The 25,643-nt window shown below is 46.0% G+C and overlaps 3 protein-coding genes across 11 annotated transcripts in view; 1 reads left to right on the forward strand and 2 right to left on the reverse strand.

Moving 5' to 3' along the window:
• LOC136443893 (sericin-2-like) overlaps positions 1–7,199 on the reverse strand; it is a 77,175-nt gene extending 69,976 nt beyond the window's left edge. Inside the window, exons 1-3 of the mRNA XM_066441266.1 lie at positions 6,896–7,199; positions 5,891–5,962; positions 921–980 (exon numbers count right to left, since the gene is read on the reverse strand). The gene's annotated coding sequence lies outside the window, so the exon portion shown is untranslated. The remainder of the gene's footprint in view (positions 1–920; positions 981–5,890; positions 5,963–6,895) is intronic.
• Positions 1–25,643, forward strand: part of LOC136442917 (lisH domain-containing protein ARMC9-like) — a 310,166-nt gene that overhangs the window by 67,458 nt on the left and 217,065 nt on the right. The gene's annotated exons all lie outside the window — the stretch shown is intronic.
• LOC136443357 (msx2-interacting protein-like) overlaps positions 9,016–25,643 on the reverse strand; it is a 46,160-nt gene continuing 29,532 nt past the window's right edge. For 6 of the 9 annotated variants that reach the window (XM_066440570.1, XM_066440569.1, XM_066440573.1 and 3 more), the window contains 7 exons: positions 24,658–24,885; positions 23,714–23,859; positions 14,191–23,302; positions 13,621–13,824; positions 12,893–13,051; positions 12,509–12,541; positions 9,016–11,371 (listed from right to left, as the gene is read on the reverse strand). In XM_066440570.1, coding sequence (XP_066296667.1) covers positions 11,243–11,371; positions 12,509–12,541; positions 12,893–13,051; positions 13,621–13,824; positions 14,191–23,302; positions 23,714–23,859; positions 24,658–24,885 — 10,011 coding nt within the window. In that variant the 3' untranslated portion in view covers positions 9,016–11,242. The remainder of the gene's footprint in view (positions 11,372–12,508; positions 12,542–12,892; positions 13,052–13,620; positions 13,825–14,190; positions 23,303–23,713; positions 23,860–24,657; positions 24,886–25,643) is intronic. The other 3 variants (XM_066440577.1, XM_066440572.1, XM_066440571.1) reach the window with 2 other exon arrangements.

Below are 25,643 nucleotides of genomic sequence, written 5' to 3' on the forward strand. Positions count from 1 at the left end.
TTCAAACTGCAGCTTTCTCTGAAAATGCAGATTTTATACAACTTTGATATCAATATTGCAGGGGAGAATAAACAATTTGGTGAAGGTTTATGCTTTGAGATTTTTAAACAAATTTTTACTTGATGCAACATGTCACAAGGCCAGAGAAAGAACAGAGTAAAGAACTGGAATACAGTGGAACATACATTGTATGTGTAGGTAAAATATATAGCAGAAACAATCCTCATTATGAGTATGACCACCCATTGGTTCCATGTTTGTTTACAATACAACATAGTCCTGAGGTTTTCTGAAGTGTTGACAAGTATAGAATGAGAAGAGCTGTAGGTCTCATACCAAAGCCCTTGGACAGAGCTGAAACCACAATAAACAGTAAGTCATGTGGGATACAAACCAAAATAGCTACACATAGCAATGCCATTTGTCAACATGGATAGGGAGACCTTATGGGGTAAAGCACTTCTCCTCATTTCTCCAGCCAGTCCAATTTCACCTAAAAAAACTTCTGAAAAAAAGTACCCAGACTGTGATCTAATACCTATAAGGACAACAAACTGCAATAGAGAGAGAGTGGGAATGGTGACAACATCAAAATAAATTCTTCTTCTCAAATTTACCAAGATGTATCAACTTTAGTCCAGGAGAGAAAACAGATATTGTCAAACAGTCTTAAACTTTAGTCCAAATAAACCAATAGTGACTACGCAATGGACTTGAAGAGATTTTCGAATGGTCACAGAAGACAGGTGGGAACTATATACCTGGTATTCATAATGTTTGTGCCAAAGGGAAAAATACAAAAAATGTCCACCATGACTTGGTATAGGAGGTCCTTATATAAAATAGCATATCTCAAGGTGGTCACTAGTAACACTTGACTGTTTAAGCTCAGTAGCAGAGTAACAATGAAGGCTCCTTACCAAGTCAGGTCTGCGCAGCTAATGTCCCCAGCTCAGCAACGCTCTGTGTGATGAAAACACCTACAAACAGAGAGAGTCTGGTTAACTGATTAGCTCACAGCATCCACAGCCTCCGGGAACACTGACCTCCGCCCACCCCTTACCCACCTGGGACGACTACCAGCTGAGGGTTAGAATGACTTAAAAGGTAAGACAAATGGATTGAAGTGCTTCAGTGACAGCTATAGGCAGAAAGGAGAAAACAAACAAGGACCGGATCCTTGGTTGGAAGTTGTCATTTCACTACACACATTGTTAAATCATTTGCACTTTTATGATCCTTCAATGTCTTCTCCTTTCCCTTCCATTTTTCTACGTTTTTCTTCTCTCCAACACCTTTAGCTCTCCTTCCTTCATTCCCTCCCTCCATTTTTTTATCTGGATGTAAACAAGTTTTGTCCCAGGTCATTTCCTACTTCAAACAATCCCCCATTATACACCTGAGTAACACTCTCCCATCCAAGAGAGGGTACCTTCTGTACTTTATCATGCGGCACCTGTAACACATCTATCAGTTCCAATATGGTAGACACCTGACAGCACCTGGATAACACACCTTACACCTGTCTAGAACCATTTTCGCATTTGCCGCACCCTTTTTTGAGTACTTGAAATGTGCTACAAATATGTAACAGTATGTCCAGGTTCGAGCCAGGAGACGATTCTACAGTACTGTACTTGCCTTGTGCATTTCAATCAAATATACTGGCCTTTTATTTGACTATCCCTCACCAACAAAAGCAAATGTACCATATATACAAGGCTAGTGTGATCTCTACAATCTAGCAACCAACAATAAATGTTTCTTATTAGATAATGAGATGTCTTAAGGATCAACTATGAAATTTGTAAATTTTTCAAACAACACAATATACGTGATATAACATGAGGAGTCAAACATGATGATTCCTACCATGCATTTTAACAATCAACAAGACTTTGAGAAATAACCATTTTCTAGCAAATGCTGACAACGACTCTAATCAGCTGTCTCTACCTCCACCAGGTTATCAACTGGACCACCCCTAGACACACATGAACTTGGAAAGTACCTATCAACAACTCCTGACAACCTAAGCCACCAGCAGACCTCAAAGTGCCCCTGTCACCATGGCAACAGAAGACCTCTTTTCACCCCTTTCTCCCTACTGGGTTTGGAAACTGTCCAGCCTGCCTGTACATGTGGTGAGAGCAGAAATAACAGGCACACATCACAGAGCAGACACCGGCTTTGATGTGCTATAGCCTACATGTAGGTCTGGAAAAGGGAAAAATGCTGGTACGTTCTCAAGATCAGATCAATGAAAAACAAAATGCTGAACTGGAAAATCCATATGAAACAGAGGTTGAGGAGAACGGCTGTGCCATCGTTGTATATTCAACTTTTCTTCTTGGTATTGCTGATTTAATGCCATACATTGTACCATGCACGATTGTTGAGCAATAAAGTTCATTCATTCTCAGTCCTCTGTTTTCAACGCATTCTCTGTCTGACTAAAATTTCATTCAGAAATTTTCCATAACCAAGGAAACAAATTGCTATGGCCTGAGGGAAGTCAGGATGTTCATAACCTGACTCTCAGACAGGACAACAGAACCAGGTATATCTAAAATAACAAATGAGGTAGGAGAAAAGAACACTTACAATCACTATCAGGTCACAATATAGACAAATTGTCATGTCTTCGTCCTGATGGCTCCTTTCTTAACATCACCAAAAACATCAGTTTGATTCTTCAACTTACCCAGTGACTGTTTCAAAAATACTTTCTTGTTCTCCCTCACTCCCTGTATGGTTTATCCTCCGTTGTTCCCTATCATGCCCTATCATATCTAACAATACATACAAACCTTACAACAATCACCTGTAGAACCCACCTGTGACAGACTGCCGGCTGAAGTGAGCACACCTTCCCCACCTGCCCACTAAAGGTGCCGATCGACTACTTATCCCGGCGTTAAAGTGAGATTAAGGGCAACTCACCAGAACAGTCAACAACGACAACAATGCACTTCTCAAACAATTAGTCACTCGAGATGGACACCGCCTGGCATTCTTCTTCTTTTAAGTCTCTGTAGAACGGTCCACTTCACACGTTCACAAGGAGGCACAGGGTACTAGTACCAGGATTTACCTATTCTCCAAGCAGAGGTTTTGGTCGGCTGGGGTAGTAGTGGCCGGGGGGTTTTAGCTTAAAAAAACCCGGCCACTACTACCCCAGCCGACCAAAACCTCTGCTTGGAGAATAGGATTTACCAACCTCAACAGGCCAAATGAACAGTGAAATAAGTACTAGTACCGATAAGAGCAGTGTGAAGATGTGAAATTGCCTGTAGTACCATACAGGTTAGCCACTCCAACTTTTATGCCAGGGACTGTCTTTTTAATGTAGTTTAGAATATCATGCTAAAATAATATTTCAAATAAAGAAAAAAATTCTGAAATTGAAACCATTGTCATGGATTTTCAAAACTAGATAATTGAAATTGATCCATTTAATTCAATTCAAACAATAGGGTTACACCCAGGTATCTGTAACTTCATCAACTGAAATCATTGTTGATTCCAACTTTCTTGCCTGGGATAACCCTTCATTGCTGTAAGGGGCTTCTGACTACATTTCCCTTGTAACCAAAAACCTTCTCTACAAACCCTGCTGACAATGACAAATAATCAGACCCTGTAGAACAAGCAGGCTCCCTTTCAGACACCAAAGTGAACAGCATGTAAGGAACAGTTGACACCTTGTTTTCCCAACGGTACCGTAAGATCCCTATTTACGTACGCACTTTTGAAACTTTTCAAGTCGCAAGCAGGTGCTCCAGGCCGACGTCGGGGTGCGTACGTTAGGAGGGGTTCTTCCTCGAAAAAATCCCATATCAGCATGAGAGTACGGTACATCTTCATGCAAATGAAGTGTGGAATGCTACCACACAATGAATCAGTAATAAAGAATAAACAATACATTATTTAGATTGTTTGATATTTTCTACCCAGAAAAATTTTCTCAGTAACCCTTTAAGTCGGTAAACATCATCTTAAGGATGATCATTCATGTCAACCTCTAACTATCCACCGAAATGCTGGAGAGGGGGTGCGTACGTTAGGAGGGTTTTTCCCTGAACGTTTCAACTCACTGAGTCAGGCCCGCAATCGTCCCCAAATCGGGGGTGCGTACGTTAGGAGGGGTGCGTACGTAAATAGGAATTTTACGGTATAACAAACAGTGGACAAAGCCACTCAAGGATCATGAGTACAGGATTCCTTTCACCAGAGGCTCATGCCAGCGACTGCATGAAGGGATCTCATCCCTGATCTAACCATAGGCTGTAGGCCTCGGAAGGAGAGTTTGTACTTTATATATACCGAATATACCGAATATATACCGGGATATCGGGTGATAGGCTGGGCGGATCCCGAACTTACCCGAAAGCCGACCTCGCCCGAAGCGCGCCCGAAGGGCGCTCGTAGGCGCGCAAGGGACGACGGGAGGCCGACGGGTATTTGCATAACTACCGACCGGGAAGTCTTACGCAACTGCTCAGCGGGGAGGAAAACTCGCTATATTGTTTGAGTCCGCGGAGCCGGTGCCAAATGCCCATGATCTAACATATTCTCACACACTCACACTAAATCTGGGCAGTTTTAGATCTATGCCCCAAGTCACATTAATATAACATTACGATTCTTGCTTTTTCATTTTACGTTGATGTCATCTGACGAATCTGGCACCCAAACGACAATAATGGTATCTCAGAGCACGAAGATGGATGGTTGAGCTCCTGAAATGAAAGCCTTCATAGTTCAATTAGTTGCCGATAACCCTCTTCTTTCTGGCCAAACAATGATACTTTTTTGTTAGCAACCGTTATTTGTAGTGCGACAATTTTTCATTAACGCTAGTAGCGCAATGCGGCTTTGCTACGGATTGTAGCCAGCCATGTTAAATTCATGGTGTACAAATGATGGATAGTGCCAGTCCTGCTTGACTGATGTCCTCCCCACCCACCTACCTTGGTGCTCAATCATGTATGAACAATATGGATGGAGGTGTCAACAGCATCCTACATCATCAGTCATGTCACACTTGAACTATGGGCTAAACCAAAGTAAACTTATCAAACTTTATACTTTCTTTAATTCTAAACCATCTTTTTCTGTTTTTCTGCTACAAAGAAATGTTGGGAAAGCGATCAAACAATAAGCAAGAAGGAAAAAAATTCAATCTCTACATATACTTGTACTTGTCATAGTGAACCTCCTTTACTAAACTACAATATTGTTATAAATTCTAGAAAGGCTCATGGACTGCGCACTGGTTTGCGCTTATTATAAAAATGCCTGGCGCAATTTGTTCCTCTCCTGTGAGATGAGATAGGAACACTTACTAACTAGTACAAATTTGGAATGAATTTGAAATAGATTTAACAACTCTAAGTCCCTAGGGCCTAGGCTCTACTTCATATGACAGGAATAAGGCAAAGATAACAAATACCTGGTACCTTCCAAGAACAGGACAGCACCCAAGACGTCTTGCAATTCAAAGACGTGATTCACAAAGACGTGATTCACACGGTACAAACTTCCCACAGTATTGAGTCCACTGCAGGTGGTGAACCAAACCCATTAGTCCCCTTCAAACTTTGGACATGACCTCTAACCTCAAGACCACGCCATCCTTGTGCAGAGAAAACGCACACCACATGATGTGACAGCAGAGCTCCCTAACTAGTACTAGTAGTAGTGGAACAAGTGAAACCCTGTTTGCCATGTAGTGATGTACCCACCAACTTTGTCTTTCCCACTTGTCAAGTCAAACCTGGGTTGTCTTGGGCACAGAAACAATATTTTGATACCTGTACAGCTACTGCTGATGACCAGAGCACTTAAGGCATGACTATTGAAGATTGAAAATGAATTACAAACCCACCTGTGCAAAATGCAGTCCACCAAGGAGGAGTTATATGGATAATGGAGGTTTCAGTTCTTCATTGCTGCTTCACTGAAAATAGATTTTTTTTTAAAATCGAACATTGGAGAATCTAGAAAGCAACTCATCAATTTGTCTATTAAATCAGTTTATGATCATGTCAAGACTATGGGTTGAGCTCTGTTTTACGATACCTCTGCTGCATTCTGGTGACAGCTGTTAGTTGTTGGAACAAAGGTGAGGAAAAGGTGTCCGGGTCCAATGTTAGAGATAGATTAGAAGAGCCTGTAACATTACCAGTCTTGCTTAGTGAATGAGTGATGATCATGACAGCTGGGAGCAGGAGATACCTACAAAGTGGAGTTAAGTACCACAGGTGATACCTGTCCAAAGTACCTCACCTTACATGCACCTACAAGGATCTTAGGGACTGTTCATTTTTCATCATGTGGGCTGCTTGCTTATAATTATGTTGATCCAAGAACGTTTACAAAATGGATTCTTTTGAGATTTTCTGATAATGAAAACTACAAAATTGAGAGTATAGGAAAATGATCATTAATCTACAAGCCGCAAATGTTGAGAATCATCTGGGGTCAGCATGAAGTGAACCATCCCTGGATCTGGTGTCTAACCCACATGTCGTGTCCCTAAACTGGGTTTGAATCTGTCAACAACAATGTCGTGTCCCGGAACCACTCACTTTCACGGGGATGCTCCGGTGATGGTGGAAAAACCACCTGCTTTGGATAAGAAAAGCAAATACAAGAGAAAAACACGAAACGGCGGGTAGAGTTTCCCGTCACACTCCAGCGGCTCCGGAAGCTTTGAACGGCTGCGAATTCCCGACATAAGTGGAAAATTGAAGAGGGTTTTCAGCGCCACTAGACCGACCAGACTGCGGTTTCCTTATCCTGACAAATCAGTAGGTAGTACAGATCGTAATCTACCCATGTAAGCAGTATTATCTGTCCAAAAAGACGGTAATGAGTTCATTTTACTTACGTTTATCAGGAGTTCCTCATGACTTCCGACATATTGAATCTGAATTTTCCCGGACATGACCAGACCTAGCCGTGACGTTAACCAATCAGAAGGAAGATGTTACTTGTGACAACAAGACGTTGACCAATCAGAAGAGAGAAGGGTGGGGCACCAAAACATTGCCATGTGGCCTACTCATCAGTGCCATCCGCACAGCGGGAAAACGACAGGGACGGTTATTTATTTACAACAAACAGACAAAAATGTCTTCAACTTATTTTGGTCCTTTCTGAGATTCCCCGTGACCCAAGAGAAATTTGGGGATGAACACATAGTTGCTAACTTGAAGAGCAGAAAATGCAGGTAGAGATTGTTTCAACGTTGCCAGGGAAATTTGTCACATTTTATATCTCTTCTGACACCGTAGGCCACACTGCAGCACAACCCTCTCCAAACAAGTTAACAGGACACTTTTTTGGAAAATGCATGCTGCGGCCCTTTCTTTCAGCATCTGCTTGGAGATTACTATGACGTCCAGTTCAGGTAGCCGACGTCCTGTATGTATGATCACGGGACTGCCGGTGTGTCTGGTCTACTGACCGCTATCTCATCCTTACATGCTTCCCGTTGGACACAGGCTTTCCCTTTGGTCTTTACGACTTACCCCTGGATTTTACTTTTGAGCCCGTAAAGTACTGTGAGCGTGAGACCAACTGTTCTAAACTGTTTTGCAACCACCCGATAACGATAGTTAATTAACGATTCATCAAAATTGAATTAATAATTTATCAACTAACTTGCAGTTCATGAGGATAAAGACATCAATGACTTGAAGTTTGAAAATGATATTTACAAACTCGATATATACTTCCGTCATGTTAATAAAATTAAGAGATGGAAAGACCAAATTGTGAAGGACACGGGACAGTCGGGAAGCAGAGGCTAGGGCAAGGGATAGGACTGCTTGGAGGATTCTCCTGGAAAGCAAGGGGCCAGTTACTGGCCTGAGCACGTAGACATGTTAATAAAAGCGGGAACCAAACTAAATGTTGAGTACCAACAGTCACTGCTAACGTTGACAGAAGGTAGGTTACATATATCGTTTTTAAACTGAATCATTCTGTCGATATCATTTCTCTAAGCCAGCAAAGCACCAGTGCTATGTTCTGACACAAGCCGTTCCCACCTGTTTCTCAGTTCTATCAGAAATCCTCCGTTGGAAAATAACTTATCTCACCTTTATTCCAGAGCAGCTAATCGGTGTACCACCCAGATGAAAATACAACTACAGACAGAAAAACGACAACGTGTGCACGCCGAAGGAGGTGAAGTACCACAAACTCCACTCCTGGACCCTCCACATACCAGTCACAACTGACCACACACTAGGAATGCCCCCAGAAGACTACTACAAACTCAATCGATAACGGCACTTCGCGCTCTTCAACAAGAGGAGCCCATTGTCAAAAGTCGTACCGAGGGCCTTACATTTTTGTTAGCGGTGTTGTGTTTCTAACTTTCTTTCACGCCGTTTTGTGATGGACAGCTTACCTTCTTGTCTTCTCCCTCTTTGCTTTCCTGTACCCCGCTCTCTTGATTTCAGATGACTTTGTTCAGAATCCCTCCACACAAATGCACTGTGTGGAGTATATACTTAAGTTGGGTTGTTGTCAGCATCACTGTTTGACATTTGTAGAAGATTTGGAAGCAATAGGGCCGAATGCGCCAAGTTATCTCTTTTGTAACAACAATAATGTAGAAAATGCAGTACATTTTGTTTTAGAATATTCACTATACACAGGCATGCGGAAATCTCTGCCCTTCAACTTGACCAGAAATCAGTACGTTTCACGCAGGGCGGAATGTTCACGTATATTCTGTAATCTAAAAATACTCTACACGTATTTCTCTACACGTTTTAAGAATAGGAAAGATACTTTGTATAGATGGAATATAGAATGATTTTCCACTCTTTTACTTATCTATCTAACCCAATACATTTATCCCATGTTGGGTATGAATATGCAATAAAGATCATGCCATTGTCTGTAAGCCTTTACCTAGCGTCTATAGTAAGACTATGATACTTCATTGATGAAAGAAAGAAAGTAACAAATATTCCACAACACAGACACAGGTCATGATTTAATCACTTGCACCAGGTTTTTATTTCGTGATGATTTATACCAAAAAGGTTTCCGCCGCTGGCACAAGCGGACACAACTGGCCGAGCCTTACGGTCAGAAAAAGAATTATGTACACCCAGGTAGAATGGAATACAGAGTCCTTGGCAGGATTGTCCATCATCTATCATTTCTCTATGGCAGTCTGCGTTGATTAATTACGTGTGGAACCCACGCAACACTGTGCAACAACGCTGCTTACTGAACATGATTATCAACTATGCAACCGCAGTTTTAAACTCGTCTCTCGATCACAATTGCACCATCCATAAAACAACAAAAATAGTCAGCAACAAATGTTAAGTGCCATGTTAGCATGAGTCGCACTATCGCTACTATCTACGATTTGTCTTCAGCAGTAATGAGAAGTCAACAACAACCTCACTCCATCCCCGAGGCACTGCCAAAAAATCTGACATAATTACTACTTTTACAACTACAATAAATGGGACCAATCTGCCAAGAACTTACTTCACTTTATACATACATAGCATTTCTTCAAAAATATAACACTGAACAATTTGCACGGGTAAAATCTGTACTCTCTGCTTCCACCACACTGTCTTATATGATCATACAAAAGATAAAATATATTCCAAGAACAGATTTAGATCTTGATACTCTGATCACAAAACTTCTGCGTAGTACATATACATACAAATTCTGCATTTCCTCTCATTTTTTCTCTTTAATTTGTCCAGCGTTTATCCGGTTTTATAAACCTCTTTTCTTACTTTGGGACTGCCTACTCTAACTCTATGCCAGCAATATGTTGCTACAAGTATCATCAACTACTGGACTTCACAATGTACACTGAATACAAGCACATTGAAGACTAGCTCTATTGCCATCAGAAGCGATGCTGTTCCTCCCAGTTATGAAACCAACCTCCCCCTTCCAAATTTGACTGTAGATGAGAGCACAGATATCTGGGACTGTGTGACCAAAGCTGTTCACTTCAGACATCATCACTCCTATCTTTTAGTGAGATCACCCTGACTTTTGTCAGTCTCATCTGATTTTGGACAATACTACTGTGACAATAGGGGTGTTTCTCATAGCCCTGTTCAGAACTGGGAAGAACACATCAAAGCAGAGCAGTTGGTTTGCACTTCACAACATGTTTACAGAAATGCAGCACAGCCTACTATATTGCAACATCGGCAATACTGCACAATATCAGTATACCTCACCACTTAGTATTATCACATCTTCATAATTTGGTCGTCAAATCTTGGTCTGTTACAGAACAAAGTTACTACACCAGCTCCGCCCAAGCTTGTGTCCCAAAATCAGCTTGTATTCTTACAGAACTAAAGCAACAGAAATTAGGTGAAATTAAGTTCGTAATCAGGCTTCCTCCTTTCTGGAGCAGAGGGTACAAAACAACGTTTTATCCGAGTACTCTGACTGTCCCTCAGTGATGTCAGGAGAAAGGAAGTTTGCTGTTCAATCATTAAGTGCAATTCATCAATACATACAAACAACTCAAGCTTGCGGATTAGCTGCCTTGGCAATCTTGATACACATTGTAGACAACTACGCTACCAAACCTGCCTTTGTCTTGTGGTATCACAGTCAGACAGAGGCAACTTTGGCAGCGTAGTATACTTCACATGACAATTGCTATGGAGAAGGGTATATCAATTGTAACTCACTAACAGTGCAAAATCCTCTCTTGGACACAAACTCCTACTACCTACAACATTGATGCTTCAAGTTCCATTGAACAAACTTATCTTTGTGAAAAGTTTTTGTCACTTCCGATTGGCCAGAAGTGAACCAATCAGAGAAGGCCTTTCCCACATAAGTGTGTACTGGTTACTGACACTGAATAAATGTACTGAAGAGAAAAGTGACCTTCTCTTATTGGTCTATGGCTGGCTAATCGGCGATTGGAACTTAATTTTCAAACTGAAATATTTGTCAGTTGTTAAGGCAAACCTTCTACATGTAATACGGCAAGAGAACTGTCACTGTACAATAAACTCCCCAAATTATATGTTCCATGATTTTTGGCCTCACTGCACATTCTGTACAAGATTCTCATTATTTTCTCTTCTACTCAGCAATGTTTTTCTCATGAACATCTGGTTAGAACTATTTTTTGTGAGCGTTGGTCCAACCGACTCTTTAGTTGATACACTTTAATGTAGGTCTTGCTTCTACTGTGACGTCAGGGTGACTATACCGTTGCTATGACGATCATAAGGTGAGCGATATCGTTGACACTCTCCAGTAGATCGGGCGCCAGCCTTCCCAAGTGTTTCTTGGAGAACTCCGACGGCGGGAAGATGTGCAAGACGTAGGCAGGCTGTGGAGCGAGAAGAGAGTCTGTTACCTCCACGAAGAGCTTTCTTGTATACAACCACGTCGTTTTTCCTTACCTATCAACATTACAGCAGTCTGTCAGCTACCTTCTTTACAGCTGTAATGCTACTTCTTTTCACTAGGTGGCGCTGTGGTCGCACACACATGGCATTACAGCCCCAAGAAGGTAGCTGAGAGACAACCATAACAATGGCAGGTTGAGAAAAAAATTTCATCAGATGACTGTTTGCACATTGTCACTGAGAAAGTCAAAGGACAAACCAGGCAACATAAAGCAGCATGGTGAGATGGGAGGATGAAATTATGATTGCTTTGCTGCAAGCTAGAAGTTACCAAATAAACAAGAGACACTTAATATAGCGCGCTGCAGACATTGGGGGGCTTGAGTTTCACTTTGGTTGCAAGGTCCCAATGCTACCAAAAGGGGTAAAAGTAAAGGCTATCCTGACAAGAAACCATCATTCCTACATTTTCGACAAGGTATTTTGACAAAATAAGTCAACTCAGACATGCCAAACATTTGGTTAATGAAACTACTAGTGAAAATGTCTGTTCTTAGTTTGAAACTTTGATCTGAAGTGGTGTTTATGAAGCCTTCTTAAACAGTGGTACATCATCATATGGTACTCCTGCAATCTTTGGGCTCTACTACAACAGATTTGATGTTGGGCCTCTTCCTCAACTCATAGACAGGTACTTTTACAATTCAGCTGGAGAACATCTTTTGTTTTGTTTTTGTAAGCATTCACCATCTCTTTTTTGTGTGTTTGTACCCTGCATTGTCTTCACTGACTTGGATGGGATCACTTTTATATACTTAAAACTTTGGTGAATATTTCGACTGTCATGTTCAAGCAAGAAGAGATGTAAAATGCAGCAGCAGCTTGTTTGTACCCTGCACTGTCTTCACTGACTTGGACTGGGTCATTTTCTATACTTAAAAACTTTGGGGACTGTTTCAGCCATGATGACTGCAATGTTCAAGCAAGAAGAAATGTAAAATGCAGCGGCAGCAGCAGCAGCAGCATTGTGGATGGGCCTCAGAGTCAGACACAGACGCGGGGTCCAAGTCTGAGGGCGTACACGACACGTCAATGTCAAAACGAAAAAAGCCCCTTACATAATAATCAGCAGAGTCGTAGTATCCAGAGTGCTACGGGTAAAAGGGAAATGAAACATAGCATTATAATTACACACAGTGTCTGGTGTCTACATAAGAACAACTAGCACAGCCACTTCCAGCTAAAGGAAACAGGGACTTCTCTTGGCAAATCATATAGGTCCCTACTGAATGATACTCAAACTTCAACCAATATAGCAGAGAAAATAAAACACACCTCTACACGGGATCTCTTCAAACACGTTTTAATCTTGCCACAAATGAAAAAAGTACTAAACACATTGTCATAATTAGTCTAATACCAAAACTAGCTGTGTTTCATGCTGCTTTTGTACAGGGTTAAGGCTTTAATGATTAACTCCTAAGAAGTAGAACTAAACCTACCTGGCTGGACCCTGGAGCAGGTACATTGATGATCCCTGCAGCCTGTTTCTGTTGAAGGTAGGTGATGAAGCCAGAGCGGAGCGTACTGGTCTGGTTAATGACATCGGACTCGTCCCTTCCACAGGGCAGCGCCAGCAATAGGCAGTAATCCTCATCGCTCTGTGGGGATAAAAATAAGCGTAAGCCCTAGGGGTAGTTTCTGTGTACTGTAATTCTTGATTTGTTAATGGTAACTAAATAGTAGCTACTTTAACGGTCACAGCTAAAATGTCATAATCGCAAAAATTTTATCTCTAACATTTGAGACAGGGATGTTTGTTCCCACCATTAAAATTGAATGCAGTGAACTACTGTTTGTAGAACATTGGCCAGATGAAATCCTTTAACGTTGTGTTTTTAAGAACCTTGGTATTGATCCAATATATCTTACCAACCTGATGAAACTACTATATATCATTTCATCTTTCTGCAGATATAATTTTGTGGTAGAAGCGAAAGGAGATTTTTGTTGCTGGGTGTCTTAAGTTTGCAGTAGAAACGGTACAGTGGTACAAAAAGATATATTTTTGCTGTCTTTGACTGCGCAGTGGAGAGGCACCACAAAAAAAAATGACAATAAAATACATGACAATTAAACCACCGTGAACATCCACGAAGGTTCACAGTATTCATGGTAGAGAGGCCATTTTAACCTCATCAATGTTGAAACTCAATCATTGAGGACCTACCATCATTCTCCGGTCCACTCCGTCCAGTTGAGTGGGTTCCATCCTCATCCTCTGTGCGATCCTGAGTGGTCTCTGCCCGCCGTCTCCCGCCGCTGTCGGTAGGGAATGTCGAGCCAACTGGGCGTTTCCCGCGACAAAGTGCATCTGGACGGAGGACCCATCGTTCTTCAGCGCGATCATGCCTTCCCAGAACACTGGATACCTCTGTGCAGAGGAAAACATGAGAAGATGGTCAGACCTACAGTCAAACCTTTACTTTTGATAGGTCCTCATATTGACCCTGGTAAGACCAGTCCCTATGGTGACCACCTGTCTATGGTGACCCCTTTTTCTTAGTTCACTGTATTCAAGTTTGACTATAATATGGTACACCAGGTGTGCCGTAAATATAAAATGGGCTGTAACATAAACACTAATAAAGAAATTAGAAATTAATCCATCAAATATTCACTACGCACAAACTATTTTCAGATATCCAGACAATTATTGGTCACTACATTTTGTTGCAGCAGTAATAAAATTAGCTACACATTCGCCACAAAAACAACAAAACACCAACAGTGTTCTTACCTGCACCAGGTTCATGTGTTTCTCAGCTGGCCTGGATGAAGCCTGCTGAGGTTGGGAGGGTGGCCTGCTGGACGCCTGCGGTGCCTGTGTGGATGTCACTGCCCCCGGTGGAGGGTCCTTCGGCAGCTCCTTACGACTGACTGGTTGCTGCTGGTAGGATGAGGTTGCTGGGTGGTGAGTTGACACTGGCGTGGGTGGGTGGAAGGGCTGACTCTGTGAGGACCCCACGTGGTAGCCTGGGGAGGGCAGGGAGGATGCCGGGGACTTGGTCTGCGGAGATGGCATCTGTATGACGGCAGGCGATGGCGCTGCGCCGGGGTGCATGGTCTCGGGGGTTCGGGTTTCTGGGACTCTGTGCTGGGCCGCCTCCCTCATGCTCATCATGCTGTGGTGAGGGGAGAAGGGGCGTGGCGTCGGCTCTATCCCCTGCGATCTGGCCAGGTGGGGAACACCTCTGGAATCCGTCATGGAGTACGGCACGCCAGGGATGACTCTCTGCTCCGATTCTTGGGCTATCCGTGCCCGCGCGTCTTGCTGTGCCATCCTTTGCTGCTCGGCATATCTCTGGTACTGAAGGCGGGCATCGACGTGGCTCGTTGTGTCCACCTGAATGGCCCGACCCGGCTCGTGGAACGGCATGCGAGCCTCCTGCGGATGACCGCGCTGCTCCATTTGCTGCATCCTCTCCATGTACTGGATGGGGGTGCTGTGTGCGGAGGTGGAGTGGGGCACGGGAACCTGGGTCTCCTGCTGCTTCTGGCTCTCCTGCAAGATCCTCCGGTCTGCTGCCGTCGACCTCTCCTGCTGTTGTTGGGACGACGACGGGATGAAACGCTCCCCATGCATTCCCGGCGCAAGGTGGACTTCCTGGTGCGCGACAATTCGGCCGTCGGGTCCAACGACCACCTGGGTGGTGGGATGGATCATGCGGATGTCCTGTGCTCCCATCTGCCCTCTCATCATGTACTGCTGCATGCGTGGGTCGTACTCCGCTCCTCCCCGCTGTACCTGCAGGTCCGGCCGCGTGGTGGTGACCTCCGTTCTCATCTGGGTGTAAGGGTGCGAGGAGGGAGGTGTGGGTGGTGTTGCGGACAGACCCTGCATCCGTGGCGAGGGCTGGCGGCCGGCCTGGTGAGCCGTGGCCAGAGACTCCCTGCTGGTCGGTACCTCCTTCACCTCCTGCTGTTGGTAGTGTGGATGGAGCAGGCCGGGAAGGGCCGGTCTGACCCCGCTGTGAGAGGTCACAACCTCCTGCTGTGCCCTTTGATCTCCGACCATGTGAATGCTGGTGGGGATCATCTGCATGCGGATGCTGGGGTGCATCTGGCGTATGTGCTCGTACGGGACGTTGTACAGTACCTGTCCGCTGGGGTGAACCATCCGGTACTCCATACCCTGCATTGCCGGGGACGTCTTCCTAGGTGGGACGTGTCCAGGGCTGTGCTGTCGAGAGTGATACTCCATCGGCATGCCACGACCATCCATCTTTGGCTGCTGTGCTTCACTTTGACTGATTCTTCCCTCGAGTACAGCTTGGCTCACGGCTATCGGCTGTCCCGTGCGACTGTCCAGTAGGTGTGACGTTGTGGCCGTTGGGTAGGCCTGGCTAGACTTGGACAGCTGGGGATGTGACATCATCATTTGTTGTGCTTGTGTGTACACAACCCTGGTTCCCTCCATCTTGCCTGGCTGCCCGGATGTGGCTACGACGTGTTGTGACTGGCTCGCTCTGGGATCCGGTGCTGCGTGAGGTGGGGTTTTCCTCTGGTCTGGCTCTGTCGGATGTCTCTGCTTCGTGGATGCGTGCATGTGATTAGTTCCCGGCTGCTGGAAGTTGGGGGGAAGATACGGCGCACTTTGCGGCCGCGTCTGCCGAATCATCTGGATATCTGAACTCTCAATGGGGAGTGTTGTAGGAGGCATGGCATACTGGAGACCTGATGATGTTGCATGGAGGTGCTGGTGGTGGGGCTGCGACATGGGTGTACCCTGCACCGCATCACCTATTCTGCTTTCTCCAGACACCCTGCGTGGCTGCTGCGCCATCCCATCCACTACCTGTTGCTGTTGACTGATGGCAGACGTCACCACTACCCCGGGATACGTCATGGTGGCAACTTCCGGAGTCCTGCCCTTCAGGAGAACGTGCTTGAGGGTTGGTGCCTGCGCTTGAGTTAGCTGCGTTTGAGTCGTACTGGTGTCAAACTTGGTGTCCGGGGGCTTGATACCCACTGGTTTATCTGATTCTGCTGACTCCAACGAGCCAAAACTTGGTCTGGGAGGCCTGGAGTTTTTCATGGAGTGTGCAGCTGTTATAGCATCCCCGACATCCGGTCGAGATGGAGACTTATTTTCAGGTAGAGCTACGGAAGTGGAGGAAACGGCCGGGCTAGCCATTCCCAGCCCATCGTGTCGGCTGGAGGCGAAGTTGAGTTTGGTCGTGCTGGTCACGAGCGACTCCGGCCCAGTGGAGACAGCTTCAGGGACCGGTGTCTGCATGGGTGCCGGCATCCGAGACACCGCAGCCAGGTCAGCCACCTGCGGGGCCATGGTGTCTTCCAGCTTCCAGGAGTGCATCAGCGGTTCTGCGTTTTTCGGTCGCCGCCCACGCCCGCGTCCACGCCCTCTCCCCCGACCCCTCCCTCGCCCCGTGCCCGGAGAGGGTAATGGCAACAACATCGGGTCCACTTTTGGGATGGGGGCCATGATGGGGGGAGGTGGAGGTGGTGTCTCCACAGCAGCAGGGACGGGGATTGGCACTGGTGGCACCAGCCCTGGAGAGGTTTGAATTTTGGTCTCGGCCTCGCCTGGCTTACCGACCATTGGTCCAACACTCATGCCTGGAACCTCTTGGCGCAGTTCAGGTGTTGCCATCACTGGTACTCTCTGTTCCATCTGTGAACTCACAACGACATCTGTCTTCATCGAAACGGAGGGTTGAGGTTCCATGATGGGCTCGACTCGAGGTGTTCTGTTCGACAGTACTACCGGCTGAGCTTTGGGGCTGGCAGACATGCTGGAAACATTGGAGACCATTGTAGACGATGAGTCTGCAACGACTTGCGCCTTCTCGCTCAACATTGACTGGGACATGACGGCCTCTTCGGCTGTTGATGTTACTGGGTCGTTGGTAACGTTATCTCCTCTGACAACTCCCTCAATCACTTCTGCTAAGGTGTCTGGGGATGACGGTGCCTTCTCCTCCGGTCGGGAGGACTGGGGATCCTCTCGGCTCTGATCGTGTACCACAGAGTTGGGCGGTCGGCCCCTACCCCTCGTCACCGGCTCGGGTTCGACTCGGGGAGAGGCTTCCCTTCCCAGCGCCCTCTCGGGCGTCTTGCTGGTATCCATCAGTTCAGACTCGCTAGCAGAGGTGTCAGATTGAGCTGCCCGTGATGACCGCCGCGCCCTCCGCCCCCTTCTCGGCCGCTCTCTCTCCTCTGGGGGAGGAGTTTCATCCGTGGAGGGACGGGGCGACGGCATCTGGAAGGACGGAGATTTAGCCGGTGACTTAGACCCTCTAGCAGGGCTCTGCTCCTCACCCAGAGACTTGGGCTTCCTTCCTCTAGTAGACTTTGGTCTTTCTGGAATGGGAGATTCTGGTTCGTCGGGCTCAAAGTCGAAAATGTCGCCTCTTCTTTCCAGACCCTTCTGTGAGGCAAGTCTGGGCCTCCTCTCCCGGGTGCTTGTTCTTACTTCTGGCGCTGAGACTACGGTAGCTGCTACGGGAGACTTCTGCTCACATGTGGAAGGTTTAACATCAGCTTCAAACTTAGGCTCTTCCTTCACTACATCTCTTTTCTCAGCTTTGCTCTTCCAGCCTTTCAGCTCAACACTAGGTCTTCCTCTGACAGTTTCCAGATCTTCCTGTTTGGTTCCATCTTTCGTGAGGGTATCTTGCTCCACTGCGTGTTTCATCCTTACCTCTAGCTCAACAGCTTTCGATTTTGTTTCAACATCCGCGATATCATTTTGCTTGTTGTATCTATCAAGTCTGGTTCTTTTAGTGGGAGATTCGTAACTAGATATCTCAGGTTCTTCTGCTTTAATTGCTATTGGCTTGTAGTCTTCCTCAACTTCAGCTACTTCTAATATCTTTGTTTCCGATTTGGATTCTCCTCTGCTTCGTCCCCTCTTGGATTTGCCAACTCTTTCAGGTTTCTCTGGAGTTTCAACCTTTACTAATCTTTCTGGCATGTCTTCTGGGTCTTCCTCAATGACTTCCACTCTTTGCCCTTTCCGAATCCGAAGTTTCTCAATTTTTGGGAACCTCACTTCAACTTCTGGGGTTGGTTCTTCAGTAAAGGTCTCCTCTTTTACAGCTGGTTGGGGTGACTGTGTTTTTCTTCTACCTTTCTGTTTGTGCTTTTTCTCAGCCTTTCCTGGGATCAACTTCATTATGATGGGACCTTCTTTTTCTGTTTCCTGTTTGGGTGACTCCGCTTTGGACTCAGAAAGCTTCCTCTCCTTTTCTGCCCTTCTCCTACTGGTTCTAACTTCAGGCTCAGGTTTCAGTTCTTCCTCAAACCTCTTCACTCTTTCTCTCTTGAGAATAAGCTTCTCAACTTTTTCTTCCGTCTTTGAAGACACCGAAAACAAGGACTCCGAGGGCCCAGCTTCCTCTACAACCTTCCTCAATGCTGACTTCCTTCCAAGCTGTTTTTGTCCTTTGACATTTGGTTTGATCACGACAGTCTCAGCACTTTCAGCACCACTGGAGGGGCTGGGAGAGCGGTGTCGCTTGGGAGGGTGCTCAACTTTTACTTCAGGGGGTTTTGTCTCGGAAACTTGAGGCTTGCTTTCCTGCACAGGTTTGCTATCATGGAGAGGTGGTTTGACTTCTTGCGGCTTTGGGGACCCATCTGTGCTCTTAGGCTCCACTGTTTTTAAAGTGTCCATGGATTTGGCAGAGGTTTCGTCATTGGACTCCCGACTGTAAGAACGCTTGCCATGACTTGATGATGAGGCCTGAGACAGCTCTTTCTTGACAGGTGAAGATTTGGACGATCGTCGTGGAAACAGGGTGATTTTACCAGTTGGTGAGTCCGAGGACGTGGAAACACTAGATGATGCTGGCGATACTGCGGAATACGGAGGGTACATCCGCGGCCTCCCACCGGACATCATTTCTGCCGGCATCTCCTTCGCTTCTGCCTTCGTACGAAATCTGAACTCAGGCGCTGGTGGGAAGTTGACTTTGATGTCTGGCGATGGATCGTCATACTTCTTGTTTAACTGCTCTAGCCGCTGAGCATCCTGCTCGAAGATGCTGCTACGGAATCTCTGCTGCAAAAGTTTGAGCCTATCCTCTTCCTTCTCTTTCTCCTTTTGTTCCTCATTTGAAGGTGAGGGTTCCACCTTTGGTTTTTTCTTGATGCGACCGATGAGAACCTTTGGTTTTGGCTGAGGCTTGGGCAGTTCTATGCTAGGTTGCTGTATTTTGCTTTCAGTCTGTTTTGGGGAGGACAGGGCGGCCGAGGACTTGGTATCTGTTACTGAGGTGCTAGGATAAGTAGAAGTAGGAGCCTCACGTTTAGGCACCATGGGTACCGGAGCTTGAGCCTCTAGTTTAACCTTAACAACACTACTTTCCGGTTCCTCTGGATGGTCTGTCTTCTTTCTCTGTATAGTTCCATCCAAGGTTTGGTCAATTTGAGTCTCGTTTTTAGTTGAAGACTCTGCCTTAGAAGATTCCTGTACTGTCGGAACAAAAAGCGGTTTCCTGTCAGCACTGTGACAGACTTGAGTAGGCCAGTGAGAGAAGCGCTCGTCTCGGGACTGCATGGGTTTGGGAGACAGCTCCGAGGGTTCCGCTAACGGGTCGTTCTGCATGTCCTCTGAAGACGGCTTCCTCTCCAACACTGGAGGCTGCGCATCCGGTGTCTCTGGTGTTTCTGGTCGTGTTTCCTCCATGACTGTCGGCTTGTAGGCCATAGATGTGGACGGCTCGGGTTCAAGAGTGCTCATGGATGGAGGAGACATCCCCATGGCCTGTAACAGCTCGTCTGCCGCAGTTTTAGCCTCCGACATCTCAGCCTCACGATCTTCCTGCTTGAGCACCACCGCAGGGTGGCTGAATAAGAGGCTACTCTCTTGGGAGGACGTTGAGTTAGGCATGGTGATCCCTTCTACAGCCGCTTGGGTTTCTGTCATGGCCTGGTCCTCAGCTGAGAGCTGGTTGGACGTTGTTGGCGGTGCACTGACGGAGGGAACCTCACTACTACCACCCGATGAAGCCATAGTAATCATGCCTTCCACTTCTACAGCAGGGGTGCTGTCCACAACTGGCACTTCTGTCGCACTGGTTGGGAACTGTCTGGCTTCCTCGCGTAATGAACTGGGGCTCTCGCTTGTCTCAGACTGTGATGTTGATACTGTGCTGATGGCCGGCGACTCTTCTTCATACGGGACTAGGCTGGGCCGCCTTGTCCTCCCCTCCGGAGAAGCTGGACGGGGTTCTGGTGATACCGGCTGGCTGTTGCCGTCTGGTTTGGAGCTGCCAGCTTCTGGTTCTAACTCGTATGGTACCAGGCTGTGTTGGACATCACTTGAGGTACTCACGCTTGACGTCTCTTCCTTTGAAGTTGACATAGCACTACTTGGAGCAGACGATGTCTCCCTCTGGGAGGAGGATGTGGAGGGTTCTGCCAGGAGGGGTAGTGGAAGTCCCGGGCTCTGACTGCTGCTGACCTGCGCCGGTTCGGGGAAGGAGGTCTGTGCAAGGACAACTGTTGTCTCTGGTTTGGATGAACTGACTGTTGGTTTGGAGGAACTGACCCCTCCTGTAGTTGAAGCAGGAATGCCAGGTTTGGAGGTGGTCACTCCCGGCATCATAGCCTCGTCGTCACTGTCCAGCCTTGTGTGGCGATAGCTGCGTTTTTTGGCACTGCTTGAGGATGGCTCCACCTCACCCTCGGTGAACTTCTTTCTCTTCTTGGTGAAGAAAGAAGAAATCTTTGGCACAACTGAAATGTCTTCTGGGGACTTCCCGACCTCAAATGCAAGACTGAGACTCTCGTCCTCTTCCCAGGAAAGAGACAGGGGTTTCCGCTTCTCTTTTACTTTCACTTCTGCCTTTGCCTTAGCTTCGGCCTCCACCTGTTGCTGGGAGTTCTGATTTTGCTGCTGGCGTGCTCGCCTACTTGCCTCCATCTGCTTTCTCAGACCCTGACTTGTGTCAATGTTTTGCTCCACAGACACGTCCTCCTTCCCTCCACTCGACGACTCGGCCTGAGACAACTCCCCTCCCTCCTCCTTCCCCTTGGCATGTACGATGACCCCGAGTTTCTCCTCCATGGATTTCCTGCGACTTCTGTAATCCTTCTGCTGCTTGGCAATGAAGGGGTCGACTACAGCTGCACTTACAGGTGATTTTGAACCACCAGCTGCCGAGACACCAGGCGACTTCGCTCTTACCGGGGGTGAGGATCTGACAGGGGACTTAGGAACACCTTTCTCTTGAGAGTTGGCCTTCATCTTGAGGTGGAGGGACAGCTCTCCTGCCTGCAGCTTGAGCTGCCTCTCTTGTTTAGCGAGCTCTTGCAGTTGTTCATGTGCACTTCTGGCCCCATCAGATGGGAGCCCATCGTGAGAACTGTCTGTCCCTCCTGACTCTAGCTGCCTCAGGAGCTTCTGGATGCGAAGTTTCTCCCTCTGAAGCTCTTCTACGTCCGACAACTCGCCTGTCTCATCCTTCGGATACATTAGGGTATCACCTTTGGTCTCTCTTCTTTCCAGCTTTTCAAGCTTCTTTGTGAGTTCATATTCCTTGTGTTCCCTAGATGTCTTATCATGAGGTTTTTCCTCAAGTCTGAGCCTTTCTTTCAGATCTTGGAGCTCAGAGGTGAGTACAACTCGTTTATCTAATGGTTTGTCAGCTGATTGCCTTCTAAGTTTTTCGTTACCACCTTTTTCCTTCTGATCCTTTGGCATTTCGTGTTTTACAACTTTTTTGTCCTGGTCTTCCTTGATGAGATCTGTGGCGAATCTTCTTTTACGAGCTTCAAGTTTCTTCCGAAGTTCTTCCTCTTCCTCGTGAGACTTGCTATCAGATGAAGATGTCTCTAAGTGTTTCTTTGTCTTCACTTGACCCTCAGAGTCAGCTGAAACAGAACTTCTTCTTAGCTGTACTCTGTCCAGCTTTTCTTCCGCTATATGTACATGTTCTGACGTGGACTGTTTCTCAGCTTCTTTAGATTCCTTTGGTTGTTTTGCGAGTTTAGCCAATTCTGCCTGTTTTGCGAGTTTAGCTGCTTCTAGCTCCTTTATCCGTTCCTTTTCTCGTTCTTTCTCTTTCGACTTTGCGAGTGCCTCCATTTGTAGGTGTTTCTTGCTTTTCTTATACACCATCTGCTCTGCTTCCTCGTTTTCAACCCGATATCTTTCTGGTTTCTCCAGAATCTCTTCAACAGGAAGCTTTGCCTTTCGACTGGGTACAGGAGCAGCATCGGGGCTTTTGGCCTTACTAAGGTTCATGATCTTGCTCTTCAGCTTCTTTGTTTCCTGTTTAGATGGTTTGACAGGAACTGGGCTCTTAGAACGGGCTGGGCTGGCATCAGGACTGAGGATTGTGTCTTTTTTCTCCTTTTTCCTGGGTTTCCTGTCTTCAGAGGAACCCACAGGACTTCTACTCTGGGTGCTCTGCTTGTCTGTGCTTGGACTACGGGCTGGGCGACGCGAATCCACACTGCGACTTTCAATACTGTGACTTCTTCTTTCCCGCGATGACATTCGCCCCGGACTGCGACTGTGACTCCTACTTCTGGGGCGTGACTGTGGGCTGTACGACTCTCTTTGGCTGTACCCGTCTTCGCTGCCCGCCCGTCTTTCTCTCTGGCGATACCCGGTGTACTCGCGCAATTCCTGCTCATAAGAGTCTGCGTAATACATTTCTGGCCCTTCGTAGTCGTCGGGATACCTCCGCCGTCGGTCCGGTGGATAGGCCGTCCGGTAGTCGTAGTATTCCTCGTAACCTTGCTCGCGACCCCTGCCTGAGTAAAGCGGTCTCCGGGGCAGGATGGGATAGTCTCCTTGTGCTCGACCGTTGTCGTAGAAAGCGTACCCGCCTCGGTTGTTTGTCCGAGCATCGACTGGGAAGGACCCTCTTCTGTTGCTTGAAGAAAGGGAAAAAACAGAAATTAGAGAAAATTACAAATAAATAACCGACCTTACATTTGAAAAGCTCATGTGTAAGTAGAATACATATTGTTGAATCTAAGAATTGTTCCCACTAAATATTACTGCAGCACATAAATCATCAAATTTTCTCAGGTACTACACGAAACACTACAACTTAAGTTTGACAAAAATTTCCCTTTTCTCTAAGCGCTGAAGACAAACACACAAAAAAGCAGCAGCTTAAAACATTTGAAATCAATATCATACAAAAAACACAATATGGGTGTTCTGTCATTTCCAAAGAGTCCTGTACATCCAGTTTGATGCTTAACTATTTTTTCAAACAGCAAATCTTAGTAGTTTGAATTACTGCATGACCATGGGAGGAAAAAATTATCCTGCTTACCCTGCGCCTGCTTCCCGAAATCTCTCGTAGGGCGGCGGCGGATCGCCCTCAAACAGAAATCTCCGGGGCTCGCGATCTACGGTCTGGCCTGACTGCTCCATGGAGCTGAAAAATGCCCGCTGGCTATCACGGTTGGCGAAGTCAACCTGCAAACAGGAGATAACGGGACATCAATACTGGTACATCTGACACACCAAAAAATCCGAACTGTTTTCCCTTCAGGCCATCTTTTTCCCAATACTTTCTTCCTACAAAACCGATGGCTAATTTGAATCCTAATTTTTTTTCATTTCATATCAAGCAATATGCTACATTCAATATTACAGAATACAGTTGTGCTGTCAAGAGTTGCCTATTGTTTCTTCATTACAAGACAGCTATAACAAGTGTTTCGTTCACATACTCTACACAGGATGTTAGATACGTCAGCTGGAGAAAACAGTCTGATTGGTCTGAGCATCCATCACGTAAAATGCCAGACACAGTCGACAGTACTAGACACCATATTTGACTGTATGCAAATGTATTCTTTCATTATATAAAGCTGTCAATTACAAAATAATTGTTCCACACTTCCTGTTATTCTGTTATTCTAAGTGGTAACCCAAGCTTTGAGTGCTTCTCCACTTAAGTGTTGTCTTGAATAAATGTTCAAATTCATATGGAATAATATCCATCTGAAGTACAGCCAGTAGGTACCCATCTCAGTAGTGAGGCTGTTGTAGTGCCTTTAATTTTAACATGCTCAACCCACCTCCACGAACACAGGCTCCCCCCCCCCCTTTTACATTCCATCCCAAGACAAATGCAGCTCCAACCAGCATACCATTCCATTGATTCAACCCGGGGTCTCCCAGTTACCAACTTATTTGAACCAGGAGCTAAACTGTAAGGCTGCCTCCTAGCTGAGCTACAAATAAAAAAAAATAGAAATCAACACTAACCTTCAGTCTCCTTCCCAAGAACGGCCTCGCTTTGGCCTCTCCCACCGCCGACTGCGCCGCTTCCGTGTCCTCGAAGAACAGGAGGCAAGCGGAGCGCTGTCGGTCCACGACGATGTTGTTGATTGTTCCGTGTCGCGAGTAGTGTCTTCCCAGCTGTTGCTCTGTCATGCTGTCCAACATGCCGCATAGCCAAACCACGTTACATGGCATACTCTTCCCAAACCCCAGCTGTAAAACACACACCGACAGCCTCATCAGTACAAGACAGAACTATGTTTAAGTGTTCCTGTACACAGACATGCAATATTCACCTACCAATATTCAACCGCATACAAGAAAACTCTAGTAAAACATGATGTACTAGCCTATTTTTGACAAAGCATTACACACAACATAAAAAAGATTGCTCTGTGTACATCCCTATTTAATAGTATTAGTGGCAAATTTACAGTGAGGATAAAAGAGACATGGCAGTTATACCGGGGATGGATACTAGACTGAAGATTTACTAACCTGATGCGACTTTTCATGGATACTACATGTAAGCCTCTACCGTAGGACCAGAACAAAAATCTTGTGTCTTACAATTATGTTATGAAATAGCTACAACTCGACCCCCAACCAAATCCTTCTACGAATTCCCTCAAAATCAAGTACAGAATCAGAGCAATATTTTGACAACGAATCAATCTGCATGGTCTCAAAAACAGTGATGTGGATATAAAAAAAATAGCATAGTCACGACACTCTCAGCTATGCCCTTTCCGAGAATCCGTCTGTGCAACATTCTAAACCAGGTCAATATTACACCACCTTCCCGACATACACAGCACACAGCAGTGGAGGTGGAAAATGAGCCTTTCTAAACCTCGCAAAAAGGCAGTCAATACTTAGATCAATGCAGATACGTCGTAACCGTATCCTAACTACGTAGCATGCTCTACCAGCTGGAACATACGAACAATCAAATCAATACAACACCATTA

This window comes from Branchiostoma lanceolatum, chromosome 10, assembly GCF_035083965.1.
Source record: "Branchiostoma lanceolatum isolate klBraLanc5 chromosome 10, klBraLanc5.hap2, whole genome shotgun sequence".
Classification (NCBI taxonomy): domain Eukaryota; kingdom Metazoa; phylum Chordata; class Leptocardii; order Amphioxiformes; family Branchiostomatidae; genus Branchiostoma; species Branchiostoma lanceolatum.